Raw genomic sequence first — 15,900 nt, forward strand, 5'->3', positions numbered from 1 at the left:
AGCAAATGATAATAGTGCAATTACCAAGTATAATTTTAATTAAATCTGATGACAGGTAAACATTTAATTTTATTTTCAAAAAGATTAAACATTAAGCTATTGAATTCTGCTCTACAGAAATGCATATGGGATAATCTTATTCCTTACCATCTTGTTACAAATAAGAAATTCTAAACATTTTCTAAAGATATTCAAACTGAGTTACAACAGATGAGTGCCTATCAAGTGAAGACTTTGTATAGAGAAGTCAGGAATTAGGCTGGGCACAGTGGCTATGACTGTAATCCCAGCACTTTGGGAGGATCGCTTGAACCCAAAAGTTCCACAGAAGCCTGGGCAACATAGTGAGACCCATGCCTCAACTTAAAAAAAAAAAAAAAAAATTCAGGAATTCCCTTTACAAATTGGGCATAGAAATTACTTGCCCAAGTTTAAATTTGCCTCTTTGCTTCTGATGTGGCATTAGATAATCCTGGTCCAAGAGTGTGCTTTATAAAAGACCAGGTCACATTTCCAGAGAAAACCACTTTGTCAATACTCTTACATAAGAGTCAGGTAATTTTCCAGTTATAGTTACAAAGTTTCATAATTAAAAATTCAGAGTGCTAATCAGTGAATCACTCTAAGATTTTTCCTTTCTTTGAATCCCCAGATAATTTTCAACAAATTTATTCCTGACTTTTCAACTCATAAGGAACAAAACTGTGATGTGTGTGTGTGTGTGTGTGTGTGTGTGTGTGTGTGTGTATGAGTGAGAGTGTTGGTTTTTTTTATTTTGATATTTATTAAATAGTCTCTATTTTATAATAAGGAGCCCTCTCAACTTATCCAGATAGTAACTCCTTTATAACTGAAATCAACTTTAACTATTAAAATTATATACAAGGAAATTAGGAGTGTTGCAGTACTTGGTTGCAAATAACTTGCCATCTGGTGTTGGGTCAGAAAATGCTATTTCATCAGTGCTGAGAAAACAGCCAAACATGAAGCAATTCCTAAAAGAGAAGAAAAGATGATTTAATAATGGAAGCAACTTAACATTCTAATTAACATGAGCATAACTTAAGTAAATGTTCTTGACTTAAATCAACCTTATTTTTAGTAAGTGAAAAAATGCCTTATATTTTAAAGAAGTCTAATGATACCATTTCACAGATGAGAAACTAAGGTCCAGAAAAAATTCTGCTGAGGGGCAAAGGGAACCATCCACCTAACTCTAGTATATCCATGGTATAGAGCAACTAATATAAGATCATACTGCTAGGCCAGGTGCAGTGGCTCACGCCTGTAATCCCAGCACTTTGGGAGGCTGAGGCGGGCGGATCACGAGGTCAGGAGATTGAGACTATCCTGGCTAACACAGTGAAACCCCGTCTCTACTAAAAATACAAAAATTAGCCGGGCATGGTGGCGCATGCCAGCTACTTGGGAAGCTGAGGCAGGAGAATCACTTGAACCCAGGAGGCGGAAGCTGCAGTGAGCCCAGACTGTGCCACTGCACTACAGCCTGGTTAACAGAGTGAGACTCCAACTCAACCAAAAAAGAACACATCATATTGCTAATTAAAAGCAAGATAATTAGAACAAACAAAAAAAATCACCAATTTTAAGCAGTAACCATATATACATATATATATATATATATTTTTTTTTTTTGAGACAGAGTCTCACTCTGTCACCCAGGCTGGAGTGCAGTGGTGTGATCTTGGCTCACTACAACCTCCGCCTCCTAGGTTCAAGCGATTCTCCCCCTTAGCCTCCCAAGTAGCTGGGATTATAGGCATGCGTCACCACACCCGGCTAATTTTTTTTTTTTTTTTTAAAGTAGAGACGGGGTTTCTCCATGTTAGCCAGGATGGTCTTGAACTTCCAACCTCAGGTAATCAGCCCTCCTTGGCCTCCCAAAGTACAGGGATTACAGGCATTAGCCACTGCCCAGCCCATATACTTTTTTCAACGAAGACATCCACTGAGAGCTTTAAGAAGGGAAAAACTAATCTGCATTTTGACTACAACTCTCCTTGATCTTGCTTACCTTAGGATTAAAAGTAATAAGGAAATGGTTAAAAGAATTCAACATCTCCCACAACTTGTTTGTGAAAGAAAAAAACAGAATTAATCAAAATTGAGGGATATTCTGTAAAATAACTGGCTTGTACTCTTCAAATTCTTCAATGTCAAAAGACTGAGAAACTGTTCCAGATTAGGGAAGATGAAAATTAAAGAGACGTGAAAACTAAATGCAGTATGTGATACTGGGCAGAAAAAAAAAAAAAAAAAAAAAGCCATGAAGGACATTTGAGACAACAGACAAAAGTGAAATATGGACTGTCAGATAAAAGCATTATATCAATATTAAATTTCCCAAATTTGATAATTGTATCATAGTTATATAAGAGAATATTCTTGTTCTTAAGAAAAACACACCAATGCATGAAGGGGTAAAGGAGCGTAATATATGTAACAAAATTCAGGAAGTTTATCTAAACATAGAATGGTAAAGCAAATGAGGTAAATGTTGAACTTAATAGATCTTGACAAAGACTTCTTACTACTCTTGCTGCTCTTTTGTAAGTCTGAAATTATTTCAGAATAAAAAATTAGAATTTGATTCAATTAGAAGACGTAAGTTTCTAATATATTAAATACTATAATTAAATACATAATATGGTAGAACTAGGTTAGATACTGGTATTCCTCATACCAAATTTATATATCTAATATAAAACATAGAAAAGTATTTCATAACTAATCATCAAAAATCTTTAAGATATCAATTTTTCCTACTGATTCCTTTTGTAAGTATGTGTGATTGACTAGGATTTATGGCCCAAGATTGGGTCCCCATAATGGTGTTGGTATTTATTTTTAAAAAGTGGCATAGAATGCAAGAGGCTTGAATAACAGTATTCCAAAGTGTGGTCTTTGGTTTGGTCAAAGTGTGCTTATTGGTTTGTAACCTATTATCTAGACAATGAAATATGTGTAGAAATTGAGAGAGTAAGTGTTGTGAAATTCATCCATGTAACCTAGATTAGGTAAATTAGCAAACAAGCTTGTTTGTGACACTGGAAACTTTAAATAGCAATACATAGTGCTAGTTCAAAGTGTGTACATGGGAATTAAAAATGGAGACTAATTTTTTTGGTTGAGATATATATACTTATATACCGTAAGACTCACCCTTTAAAAGTGTACAACTGGTGGTTTTGTGTATATTAACAAATATTGTCCAATCACCACCACTATCTAATTCTAGAACATTTTTATTATCCCAAATCCAGTACTCATTAGTTGCTCTCCATCTTTCCTCAGTCCCTGGAAACTACACATCTACTTTCTGCCTCTGGATCTGCCTGCCTCTTATCATTTTATTAAATGTAATCATATGATGTGCGATCTTCTGCAACTGACTTACTTCAATTAGCATAATGTTTTCAAGGTTCTTCCACGTTGCAGCATGTGACAGAATTTCCTTTACGGCTGAATAACATCCCATTGTTATTATTGTATCAATATACCACATTTATCCATTAATCACAGATTGTACTTTTTTGGCTTTTATAAATAATCCTGCTATGAACCTTCATGTACAAGGTTTTGTGTGGACATGTTTTCTTTTCTTGAATATATAACCTAGGAGTGAAACTGCTAGGTCACATAACAGTTTAACTCTGAGAAACCATCAGATTGTATTCCACACCAACTGTAACCATTTAACATTCCTACCAGTAATGTACAAGAGGTTTGTTCCTCTACATCCTCACGGACACTTGTCTGTTTTTGATTAAGCATCATCCTACTGGGTATAAAAGTGGATCTCACTATGGTTTTGTGATTTCCCGGATAAGATGTTGAGCATCTTGTTATGTTGAATTAATCATTTGTCAATTCATCTTTGAGAAGGTCTACTGAAATTCTTTGTCCATGTTTTAAATTGGGTTGTCTTTTTATTGGGTTCTAAGAATTTTATGGGTATTAGACCCTCCTTAGACAAATGATTTGCACTATTTCTCTCGTTCTATGGATTGTCTCACAATCCACTTTTAAGTTATGCTTATGAGGTTATAGCAAGTCTTCATTATCTAGTCAATATCAATGAACATGTACAGCTTCTGTAATTTTTCAAGACCTTTACTTTGTATAGATTTATTGAGGTGTAATTTCACATCTGCTAAGTCTAATAACAATTTGAGATTGTATTTTTGTTTTGTTTTTCTATTTTTTTCTAGCAATCCATTTTATTTTATTAGTGTTGATCTGTGACAAATTAAACTAGTCCTTTAGCACAGGTAGTTTGAAAAGCAGTGGGCTAGTATGTTTCAGACCTGGAATGTTGTGCCCTAGACTGAGTACATCTAGTATGGTTTTTCTAGTGCCAATACCTTCCTTAGTCTGACTTTGATAGTATTTATACAGAAGTATCTTACCAATATCCTTCTCTTTAGCTCAGAAGCTGAGAGGTACTAGGAAAGCTATGAACCTAAGGTTCTGGATCTAGATCCATTTTATTTCTTACCTGAGGGTATCAACCAGTCGTCTTGCAATGCGCTTTCTTCTCTTCAGTCTGAAAACCCAGATTCTACTTATCCCACAGACTGCAGGTTCTGGTACATCTGAACATTGCCAAGCCCTAGAACATTCTGTAGAGGTTGGGGATCCTGGACCAGCTGGTTCAGACAGGACACGAAAGGCCTGCAATGATATACAGAAGCATCTACAGCTAACAACACAGATGAGTTCACACTGTTTTTAAAAAAAATTCCTAAAATAAAACAAGTATCAAAAATTTATATCTCCACCAAATATGTTAAAATATTTTCTATTTCTTAAATTCTTATCCATTTAGTCACACAATGTTTAAAAAAAACTAGTGGTGTTGAGACATTCACACATTCTAGTGCATCCCATAGCATTATGAAACTTTCCTCTTTAATTAAAACAATTGGGGCCGGGCGTGGTGGCTCAAGCCTGTAATCCCAGCACTTTGGGAGGCCGAGACGGGCGAATCACGAGGTCAGGAGATCGAGACCATCCTGGCTAACACTGTGAAACCCCGTCTCTACTAAAAATACAAAAACTAGCTGGGCGAGGTGGCGGGCGCCTGTAGTCCCAGCTACTCGGGAGGGCTGAGGCAGGAGAATGGCGTAAACCCGGGAGGCGGAGCTTGCAGTGAGCTGAGATCTGGCCACTGCACTCCAGTCCGGGCGACAGAGCGAGACTCCGCCTCAAAAAAAAAAACAATTGTAGACATTAGACTCTTCCTTTCAATAAAGTATATCAACCTCTAGCATTCTCTCCATCCTAAAATGTATATATGACCACCTAAAGAAACCAGTAACACTAAAGATTTATATCTATTAACTATGAAATTTGGTTGGTATTTCAAGTTTCCTAAAAAACATTTTTATTTTGAAATAGATTCATGAGAAGTTGAAAAAACCACTACAGAGGACCATGTATCCTTTCCTGAGTTTTCCCCAATGATTACATCTTCCCTAGCTGGTATAATACCAAAACCATGAAATTACCATTGGTAAAATGTGTGTGTATAGTTTCAGGACACTTAATCATACCTGTATATTCATTTAACTACCATCACAATCAAATACAGAACTATTGAGTCACCACAAGATCTTCTTGCTCATTATAGTCACATCCACACTACCCCGTCTCCCAACCTCAATCCCTGACAACCACCAATTTATTCCCCATGGCTATAATGAGAATGTTATATATTATATAAATGAAATCACACACCATATGACCTTTTGAGATTGGCTTTTTTTCCACTCAGCATAATGCCCCTGAGACTCATCCAAGTTGTTAAGTATATCAATTCTTTGTTCCTTTTTATCGCTAAGTAGTATTCCATCATATGGATGTATCATAGCTTATCATTCACTTAAAGCATTTAAGGACACTTTAGTTGTTACCAGGTTTTGGCTATTACAAATAAAGCCGCTATTAACATTCTTGTACAGGTTTTTGTGTGTACATCAGTTTTCCTTTGTTTTGGCTGGATCATATGGTAAATACATGTTTAGTTTTTTATTATTATTATTAATTTTTAAAGAGACATTCATACAGTATAAAATTATAGCTCAATGACAAGAGGAAAAGTGGAAAACTGACAAATAAGTGAAAATTAAACCACATGCTCCTGAAAAACCAACAGATCAAAGAAATTAAAAGGGAAATTGACAAATTTCTTGAGGCAAATGAAAATGGAAACACAGCATACCAAAACCTATGAAATGCAGCAAAAGCAGTTCTACATAAAAAAGAAGAAAGATCTCAAGTAACCTAACGTTACACCTCAAAGAATTAGAAAAAGAATAAAGCCCAAAGTTAGTAGAAGGAAGAAAATAAAGATCAGTAGAGATAAATTAAACAAGGACTCGAAAAATAGAAAAGATCAACAAAGTGAAGAGTTGGTTTTTTGAAAGGTAATAAAATAGACAAACCTTTAGCTAGACTAAGAAAAAAGAAGACTCAACTAAACAGAATCACAAACGAAAAGAGGAGATATTACAACTGATTATCACAGAAGTACAAAGGATCGTAAGAGACTATGAATAATTATATATCAACAAATCAGGTAACCTATAAGAAACAAATTCCGAGAGGCATACAACCTACCTACACCAAATCATGAATAAACAGAAAATCTAAACCAATAGAAAGGAGATTCAATTAGTTAAAAAAAACAAAACAAAAACAACTTGCATAAGAAGGCCCATCTGTAATGACATCACTGCTAAATTCTACCAGACATTTAAAGAATACTAATCCTCAAACTCTTCCAAAAAACTGAAGAGGAAGAATACCCCCAAAGTCATTTTACAAGACTAGAATTAACCTGATACCAACGCCAGAAAAGGACACTACAAGAAAAGTTACCGGCCAATATTCCTGATAAATAGATGCAAACTAGCACATTAAAAGAACTTTTTTTTTTCTTTCTTAAGAGATAGGGTCTCACTATCTCTTATCCATGATCCAGTGGACTTTATCCCTGGATGCAAGGATGGCTCAATACATGCACATCGATGTGTTACACCATATTAACAGAATGAAGAACAAAACTATATGATCATCTCAATACAGAAAAGGCATCTGACATCCTTTCATGATAAGAACTCTCAACAAATTAGACACAGAAGGAATGTACCTCAATATACTAAAGGCCATATACCACAAGCCCACAACTAACATCATACTCAGCAATGAAAAATTGAAAGCTTTTCCTCTTAGATCAGGAATAAGACAAGGATGCTGACTCTCATCATTTCTATTCTACATAGTTCTAGAATTCCTCACCAGAGCAATTAGGAAGAAAAAAGAAAGTCATTCAAATTTAAAGGAAGAAGTTAAATCATCTGTTTGCAAATGATATGAACTTATGCACAGAAAACCCTAAAGACTCCACCAAAAAACTATTAAATTCAGAAAAGGTGCAGGATACAGAATCAACATACAAAAGTCAGCACCTTTTCTATATAGGAACAATGAACTACAAACTATCTAAAAAAGAAATCAAGAAGACAATCCATTTACAACAGCATAAAAAAAAAAAAAACCCACTTAAGAATAAATTTAACCGAGGAGGTGAAAGATCCATACACTGAAGACCAGAAAACACTGATGAAAGAAGCTGAAGAAATCCACATAAATGGAAGGATACCCAGTGTTCACGGCTTGGAAGAATTAATATTGTTAAAATGTCCATACTACCCAAAGCAATCTACAAATGCAACGCAATCCCTATCAAAATTCCAATGGCATTTGCCACAAAAATATAAAAAACAGTCTTAAAATCCTATGGAACCATAAGAGATTCCAAACGGCCAAAGCAATCTACACCAAAGAGTAAAGCTGAGGGGCATTGCACTCCTATTGGCATTAAAACAAAACATAGCAACCAATGGTACAAAACAGATAAAATAAATCCAGGCATTTAGAGTCAACTGGTATCTGACAAACATATCAAGAACAAACAATGGGGCAAGGACACAGTCTCTTCAATAAATGATGTTGGGAAAAATGAATATGCACAAAAGAAGAATAAAATTGGAGCCTTATCTCAAACCACATACAAAAATCAACTCAAAATGGATTAAAGACTTAAAATGACGGACCTGAAACTGTAAAACTACAAGAAAAAAAATGAGAAAAAAGCTTGACATAGGTCTGGGCAATAATTTTCTGGCTATGACCCCAAAAGTGTGGGCAATAAAAGAAAGAAATGTAAAATCAAACTGAAGTTTCTGCATAGCAGAGTGGATAAACACAAACCAACCAACCTACTGATTGACTGGAAAAAATTTTGCATATACAATACTGGATAATATCCAAAATATATAAATAACTCTATAGCAAGAAAACAAATACTCAGATTAAAAAACGGGCAAAGAACCAGAATAGATATTTCTCAAAAGACATACAAATTAGGAACAGGCATATGAAAAATGTTCATTCAACATTACTATTCATGAAGGAAATGCAAATTAAAACAAGATCACCTCACACCTGTCAAGATGATTACTATAAAAATACAACCACCATATGCAGCAATCCCACTTCTGAGTGTATATCCAAAGGAACTGAAATCAGTATGTTGAAGAGAAATCTGTACTCTCATGTTCAAGGCAGCATTATTTGTAGCCAAGATATGTAATCAACGTTAAGTGTCCATCAATGGATGAATGAATAAAGAAAATGTGGTACATATACACGTGGAATACTATTCAGGCTTTAAAAAGGAAATCCTGACGTTTGCAACAACGTGAATGAACCTGGAGGACATTATGTTAAGTGAAATCAGCCAAGCAAAAAAGAAAAATAGTGCAACATCTCACACAGGTAATCTAAAGAAGTTGACTTCATAGAAGCAGAGTAGAATGGTGGTTGCCAGAGGGTGGGGGAGTGAGAGATGGGAGAAATGGGGAAATGTTGGTAAAGGGTACAAAGTTTAAGTTAGGATAAATTCTGCAGATCTATTGTACGGCATGACTATAGCTAATGTATACTTGAAAATTGCTAGAGGCTGGGCACAGTGGCTCATGCCTGTAATCCCAGCAATTTGGGAGGCTGAGGTGGGCAGATCACGAGGTCAGGAGATCAAGATCAGCGTGGAAAACATAGGAAACCCCGTTTCTACTAAAAATACAAAAATTAGCCAGGCATGGTGGCACGCGGCTGTAGTCCCAGCTACTTGGGAGGCCGAGGCAGGAGAATAGGCTGAACCTAGGAGGCAGAGGTTGTGGTGAGCTGAGATCGCACCACTGCACTCCAGCCTGGGCAACAAAGCAAGACTCTGTCTCAAAAAAAGAAAGAAAGAAAAAGAAGAAAATGAAAATTGCAAGGGGAGGAGATCTAAATGTTTTCATCACAGTAAGTTGATAAGTATGTGAGGTGAAAGATATATTAGCTTGATTTAGTCATTTTACAATGTATACCTATATCAAAATATCACATTGTACACTATAAATATTTGCAATTTTTATTTGTGAGTTATACCTTTATAAAGCTGAGGGAGAAGGAAAAGGCCAAACTGATCACTTATACTGGCAAAAATACAAACAAGTTGCTTTTCTCTCCAACTTCTAATAACACAAGGAAAAACTATGTCTTCTAGAACATTGCTAATTAGTACCCAAATTAGATTCTAATTAAGGGATAATGACTATTTTGCCAAAAATATTAACGTTCACTAAGCCACATGTTTAAAAACTTCGATTTATAGATCTGCTTACTTAAAATCACTATACTTTATAGTCCAGTTGTGGAAATGATTACATGAACATAAGACTGGCTTACCTATCCTGTTTATATAAAGCAAAATTCCAAATATTAATGGAAATAAATAACTTCAATTATCCACAAGGTCAAGGATATTCCAGTAGAAGAATGCCATTAATGGTAGCAATCTTAAACGCTGAGACTTCTCTCAACTTTTCTCTTTATTTTGCCCGCAAATTATGCCAATAATTTAAAATAAATATACCATACCTGTTTGATGGGTTCTGCAATTAAACACCCAACTACTCTCTTTTCATCAGATATAAAAAGAAAAGTTTTTATTTTGTTTGGACATTTAGGAACAACTTGCTGGAAGCCCAATTCATTATCAACAAGTTCTTGGACATCTTCTACCTAATGATTTTAAAAACCAAGACAGGTGAATGTTTTAAAAAGTACAATAGAAACTATACATATTTATATACACAAAATGTATGATTACTGTTACTTTAGTGTCTTTAATTTCTATTTCTTAAATTGATACACCTCCAAAATTATTTCACTATTGATGCATGTAGCTGCTACTGTGGAAACAAGGTTTTAAGAACCTATTTTAAAGATCACTTTCAGCAGAAATTCAGACACCTGGGAGGGATAAGGAACAGAAAGCATTAAAACAGATTTGTTTTAGCTTTATTCATTATTCATGGTGGCTAGACATCCAACCTCAGAAACACAGGCAACACCAATATAAGAAATAGACCCTGGGGGCCATTAATTTCTCAAACTGAAAGCTTAGTTTATCTTTCACAAGGGAAAGATGAACATAAAAGATAAGCTATGGAGCCTTATCTGCCTTCTTTACTCCTTTGTCCAACAATTCTAAGTTTAGTTTTGTATAAATTGCTACGAAAGTAATCATTAAGCAGGTACCCAAGTGAATTATCTGTCAGCAAAGGCAGTGTGCACTTCAACATAGGTTGATTTCTTGGGGGTGGGGAAATGCAAGAGTTAAAAAGATAATGTTCCATACCTTTTTGATAGCGAAGCTTGGATCATGTGGCAGAACCAACACGATTTTCCCATCCCAAAACTCTGCTACTACACGTTCTTTCTTCCAACCCTGCCAAAGGAAAAAAGGGTCACAGTTTAATTTGTGAAGAGAAAAAAACCAACATTAAATAATTTGATGTGCAGAAGACAAAAGGCTAAACAGTAACAGATATTTAAAAAAGATGAAATCCAACTAAAAGTAATGTGGGAAGAGAAATAAAAGATGCCTAAAACAGGTACCTGGCCTCAACAAGCTTATATCCTATCTGGAGACATGCATATGATTATAAAACAAGGTAAAGAGGTAGTGGTGCGGTGGCTCACACCTGTAATCCTAGCACTTTGGGAGGGCTGAGGCGGGTGGATCACTTGAGGTCAGGAGTTTGAGACTAGAGGGCAGGTAGGGGAGGGGTAGAAGAATAAGCCAAATTCCAAGAAAAGGCTAAATAAAAGTCCTTATATGTTTGTCCCTTATGTTTAACAAGACCACGGAAGGGCACAGTCTTACAACTATTTTAATCTCAATCCCCAGCATAGTGCTTTGGCATGTGGCCCTAGTGTTTGAATGATACTGAAGTATTATGGTACTTGAAAAGGGTTTAAAAACCTTGGTAAGATGTCAATGAGCATAATGGGGAAGGCGGTTAACTTGCCTTCAGGCTAAGGCAACTAACTGAATAAGCAAAGGTGTAGAGAATGGCAAAAAAAAAAATGTGGTGTAACTGACTGACTGGAAAAAATGAGGTTGAAATATTAGAAATAAATTTAGTAAGATCCATATTGACAAAACTATAAAATGTTCCTGAAAGACATCAAAGATATGAATCAATCAGAGGTATACTAAGTTTCTAAGTATACACTAGGTTTATATTATAGTATATACTAAGTTTATATTATAGTATGTACTATACTAAGTTTCTAAGTTATACTAAGATTTTTTTTCCCTAGAAATAAATGGCATTAGTTTGACTACTTTCAATAAAAATTAGAATAGATTTTTTATTTGGGGGGAACATGATAGGCTCCTTTTTTAATTTGAAAGAGTAAATGTGCAGAAAAAGTCAAGACATTTTTTACAGAGAAGGATGAAAGGGAACTTAACCATACATCCAAATACAGTATGGAGCTACGTTTGTAAAAGTATGGCACTGGCATAGGAAATAATGGATGGTGCAGAAGTGTCCAATAACAAGCCCATTTATATGTGGGAATTTGGTATGCATTAAAGGTGGCATTGCTAATCAGTGTGGAAGATAAACCAGTCAAACAGTAATGTTGGCACACTTTGCAGTCCTTTAGGAAGAATATCAACTTAAGATCCATCTCGGACACTATGTCTTGAAAAACTTCCAGTGGATTAAAGGTCTAAATATAAAATTTATAGCTATACATTTTTTTAAATATAGGAAAAACTTCTTACTAATTTTGGGACTGAGATGATGTTCCTGACTTAAGAAACCAAAGGTCACAAATTAGCTAAATAAAAATTTTGTTTTCTTTGTAGCAATATACACCATAAAAAGGTTAAAAAAAATCCAAGTAATGGTATTTGCTTGTATATGCAGAAAATATCTCTGAAAGATATAGATGAACCTGTGAATGCTGGATGCCTATAGATAGAGGAACAAGGTTTCTGGAAGGGGTACGGAGAAACACTTCACTGGATATACTTTTGCATTCTGTGAATTTCGAATCATGTGAAAGTATTACTATATCAAAAATATAAATTCAAACCTTAAAAAAAGGGACAGGGAGAATGTATTTGTAACACAGGACTAACATACAAAATATATAAAAGATAACACGCCCAGTATGTTTCCATAAATTAAAGAAAGAAATCCAATATAGTATAGTCTGGCTTCATCAGAGATGTGGCTTATTCCAGTGGCAGGAGCTTAGAGCTGGAGAGGGACTGTGTCATGCGACAAGGTGAGCAGGGGCCAGATATGAAGAGATCTGCTGGCCAAGGTAAGGAGTCTCGGTTTTATTCCTAGTGCAACAGAAAGCTGTCAAGTGTGAAGCAGACAATGTCAGAACCTATGTTTTAGAACTTTCTGGCTGATGTAGAGATATCAGAGAGGGCAAGAATTTACATTATACACACATACACTTTCTCTTTTGTATATATTTTATATGCATATATATAGAAAAGGTTGGGGCCAGATTAAAGAGCACCAAACTGCTGGTGGGAACTTTTTCTTTTGAGAAGTATGTAGAATCATACTAGACTTATGTTTTATTTGTGGCTTTTTTTTTTTGAGATGGAGTTTAGCTCTTGTCACCCAGGCTAGAGTGCAATGGCGCAATCTCGGCTCACCGCAACCTCTGTCTCCTGGGTTCAAGCGATTCTCCTGCCTCAGTCTCCTGAGTAGCTGGGATAAACAGGTGGCTGCCACCATGCCTGGCTAATTTTTTGTATTTTTAGTAGAGACGGGGTTTCGCCATGTTGGGCAGGCTGGTCTCAAACTCCTGACCTCAGGTGATCCACCCACCTTGGCCTCCCAAAATGCTGGGATTACAGGAGTGAGTCACCGCGCCCAGCCTAGACTTATGTTTTAAAACATTATTTCTGGTAGCACTATGGGAACCCAGAAAGCAAGCTGTTTCAATAAACAGGCTAAAAACATTGTGAACGTATTAACTATGGCAATAAAAATAGGGGAAAAGGAATGAGTAGCAGGTACAATCATAAAGGTAGGGCCAATGATAGGATGTGTTGGGACTTGAAAGGTATTTAATGAATGGGTGGGACCTTTCCTCTCAGAAAAAACCTGGAGAAGTCATGGAAAGGTTATTTTTTCTAAGGCTATCCATAAAGATAACACTATAGTGGGAAGAGGGTATCTCTTCAGGTCTTTGAATTTTGTATATCTTGACTGTTCAGCTCTGCTCAGAATGCAGTGTTTACAAAATATTTATCCTATATTGAGAAGGTAAGCTTGAAACATCATCATTAAAAGTTAACTTTTCAGGCTAGGTGGTGGAAAAGAAATGCCTCTTTTAAAGCAGTTTTACTTCTAGAACAAACTGAAAGACTATCTTTTGGCTCACCACATATTTGATTCCTTCCAGAAACCTGTGGTGATGCTGTACATGTTGCATTTCATCTTCAGGGTTGGAAGCAGTATATATCATACCACAAGACTTGCACATAGTAGCCCCAAAATGTTTCTGACCAGCATCCTATAATTGGGGGGTATAAAAAGAAGCCCATTTAAATATAGCACAAATAGCTCTAAATTAAGTTCCTATAACCATTCATTCAAATTTCACCTAATTTTTTTTTTTCTGCTGACACAAGAGAAAAACTAAATGAAAGTCTGGTTACTATATCCTCCTTCCCTCCCCCAAAACAAAATGAAATGACATCAGGCCGGGCACAGTGGCTCATGCCTATAATCCCAGCACTTTGGGAGGCTGAGGTGGGTGGATCACTTGAGCCAAGGAGTTAGTGACCAGCCTGGGCAACATGGTGAGACTCCATCTCTTTGGCTGGGGCGGTGGGGGAGAAGAGATCTGAAAATGCAATAAATCGATGGAAGAGAATTGTTTATTTGAATGGACACTATAAAAACCAAAGATTCTTTTATTTTTACAAGATTCTTTACTAGACCCATGGTTCTAAGAAGCAATAAGACTAAATTGTGGAAATTATAGCTAAAACGAACAACAGAACTTTTTAATGAAACTCTTAAAGACCTGAAAAAGCCTTATTTCAAAAACAGCAAAAATTTTAGGACTTCTATATTATACAATATTTTTCCTTAAGTGGCTAAGAATATTAAATTATTCTTAAAGAATATCAAAATTATTTGACTCAAGAATTGACAAAAAATAAAGTGCAGGAAAAGCACAGATAAAATTCAAGAATATTCAGTGTCACCACCTATAACTCCCATTCTGTCACATAAAACATTGCTTAATGCCATTGAAAATACCAAGTTCTGAACTGTCTAATACAGGAGTTTTTCTGTAAAGGGCTAGATAGGAGAAGCTTTGTTTTGAATTTACTCACAATGATGAGCTGGTCTTTTGTTTTTTTACTTGTATCTCTGGCATTAGCATTTTTCTGGATATTGGTCTGTTTCAAGAAGTTGATAGATCCCACAGAAAGCTGTTCTTCACCTAAAGATCTTGACACAGAAAGTTGATTAATATCATATAAATTTGATAAATATCATAATTTGATATATAAGTTGATAAATATATAAATTTATAATTTTTGAGGAATTACAAGGGAAATAAAGCAGACATTTAACAGAGTACCTTGCAATTTTTAGTGCTTTCTGACATTAACTTGATGAGATAATAGGGACAGGAATAATGAGAAATCTGAGGCCCACTCAGAGAGGGTCAGTAATTTACTCAAGGTAAAGTAACTAGTAAAGGGCAGCATTAACACTCAAATCCTGGTCCTCTGACTCCAAGTCCCAGGGACTTTCTTCTACAATATCAAATGCACACAGATGCACACTTTGGAAATTGACTTCACCCTTTAAAAAAAGATTTTTTTGCTTTATCAAATCTTAGGACAATATTTACCTATACAGTTATAAAGAAATTCCTGAGGTACTGGAGGAAATAAGTATAATACTGAACTTCACAGATCCACAGGAAATCAGAGTCACCATCATATTATGACCCAGCAACGTTTTACCTGGGCAATGAAGCTACTAAATTTGCTTTTCCTTATACCAAAAGCAGCATCTCACTACTCTGAAATTCTTAAGGAAAAAAAAAATTTAGGCTGGATAGATGTAGTTGAGACAACCTTTACCTATTAGGAAAGAATGCTGAGATTGACTTACAGAGGTTGCAAACCGGAGCCCCTCAGGCCAAATCTAGCTAGCAGATATGTTTTGGTTGACCCATATGTTATTTAAAACTTTGGATTAGCCTCCAATATTTTAAAATTTAGAGATTTCACTTAAAAATGTGTATTTCCAATATTAAAAGAGACACTGTAAGATCACTAAACCTCTATTCCATCAAAGAATCTACAAGTTCGAACTTGGAATAGCACAACCCCTTTTAAGTGGGCAATTCTTCAGCTGGCCCTAGTCTCCACCCAGCCTGCTGGTTCTGTAGGTACTGAGTTTGTAA

At 35.6% G+C, this 15,900-nt stretch overlaps 1 protein-coding gene across 2 annotated transcripts in view; it reads right to left on the reverse strand.

The window, feature by feature from the left end:
- Nucleotides 1-9: 9 nt before the first annotated feature.
- LOC104673941 (N-acetyltransferase ESCO2) overlaps nt 10-15,900 on the reverse strand; it is a 28,936-nt gene continuing 13,045 nt past the window's right edge. The window contains exons 6-11 of one of the 2 annotated variants that reach the window (XM_010378113.2): nt 14,813-14,930; nt 13,849-13,980; nt 10,778-10,867; nt 10,015-10,158; nt 4,520-4,695; nt 10-995 (exon numbers count right to left, since the gene is read on the reverse strand). In XM_010378113.2, coding sequence (XP_010376415.1) covers nt 863-995; nt 4,520-4,695; nt 10,015-10,158; nt 10,778-10,867; nt 13,849-13,980; nt 14,813-14,930 — 793 coding nt within the window. In that variant the 3' untranslated portion in view covers nt 10-862. The remainder of the gene's footprint in view (nt 996-4,519; nt 4,696-10,014; nt 10,159-10,777; nt 10,868-13,848; nt 13,981-14,812; nt 14,931-15,900) is intronic. The other variant, XM_030938282.1, reaches the window with a different exon arrangement.

Source organism: Rhinopithecus roxellana, chromosome 9 (genome assembly GCF_007565055.1).
Source record: "Rhinopithecus roxellana isolate Shanxi Qingling chromosome 9, ASM756505v1, whole genome shotgun sequence".
Taxonomy (NCBI): Eukaryota; Metazoa; Chordata; class Mammalia; order Primates; family Cercopithecidae; genus Rhinopithecus; species Rhinopithecus roxellana.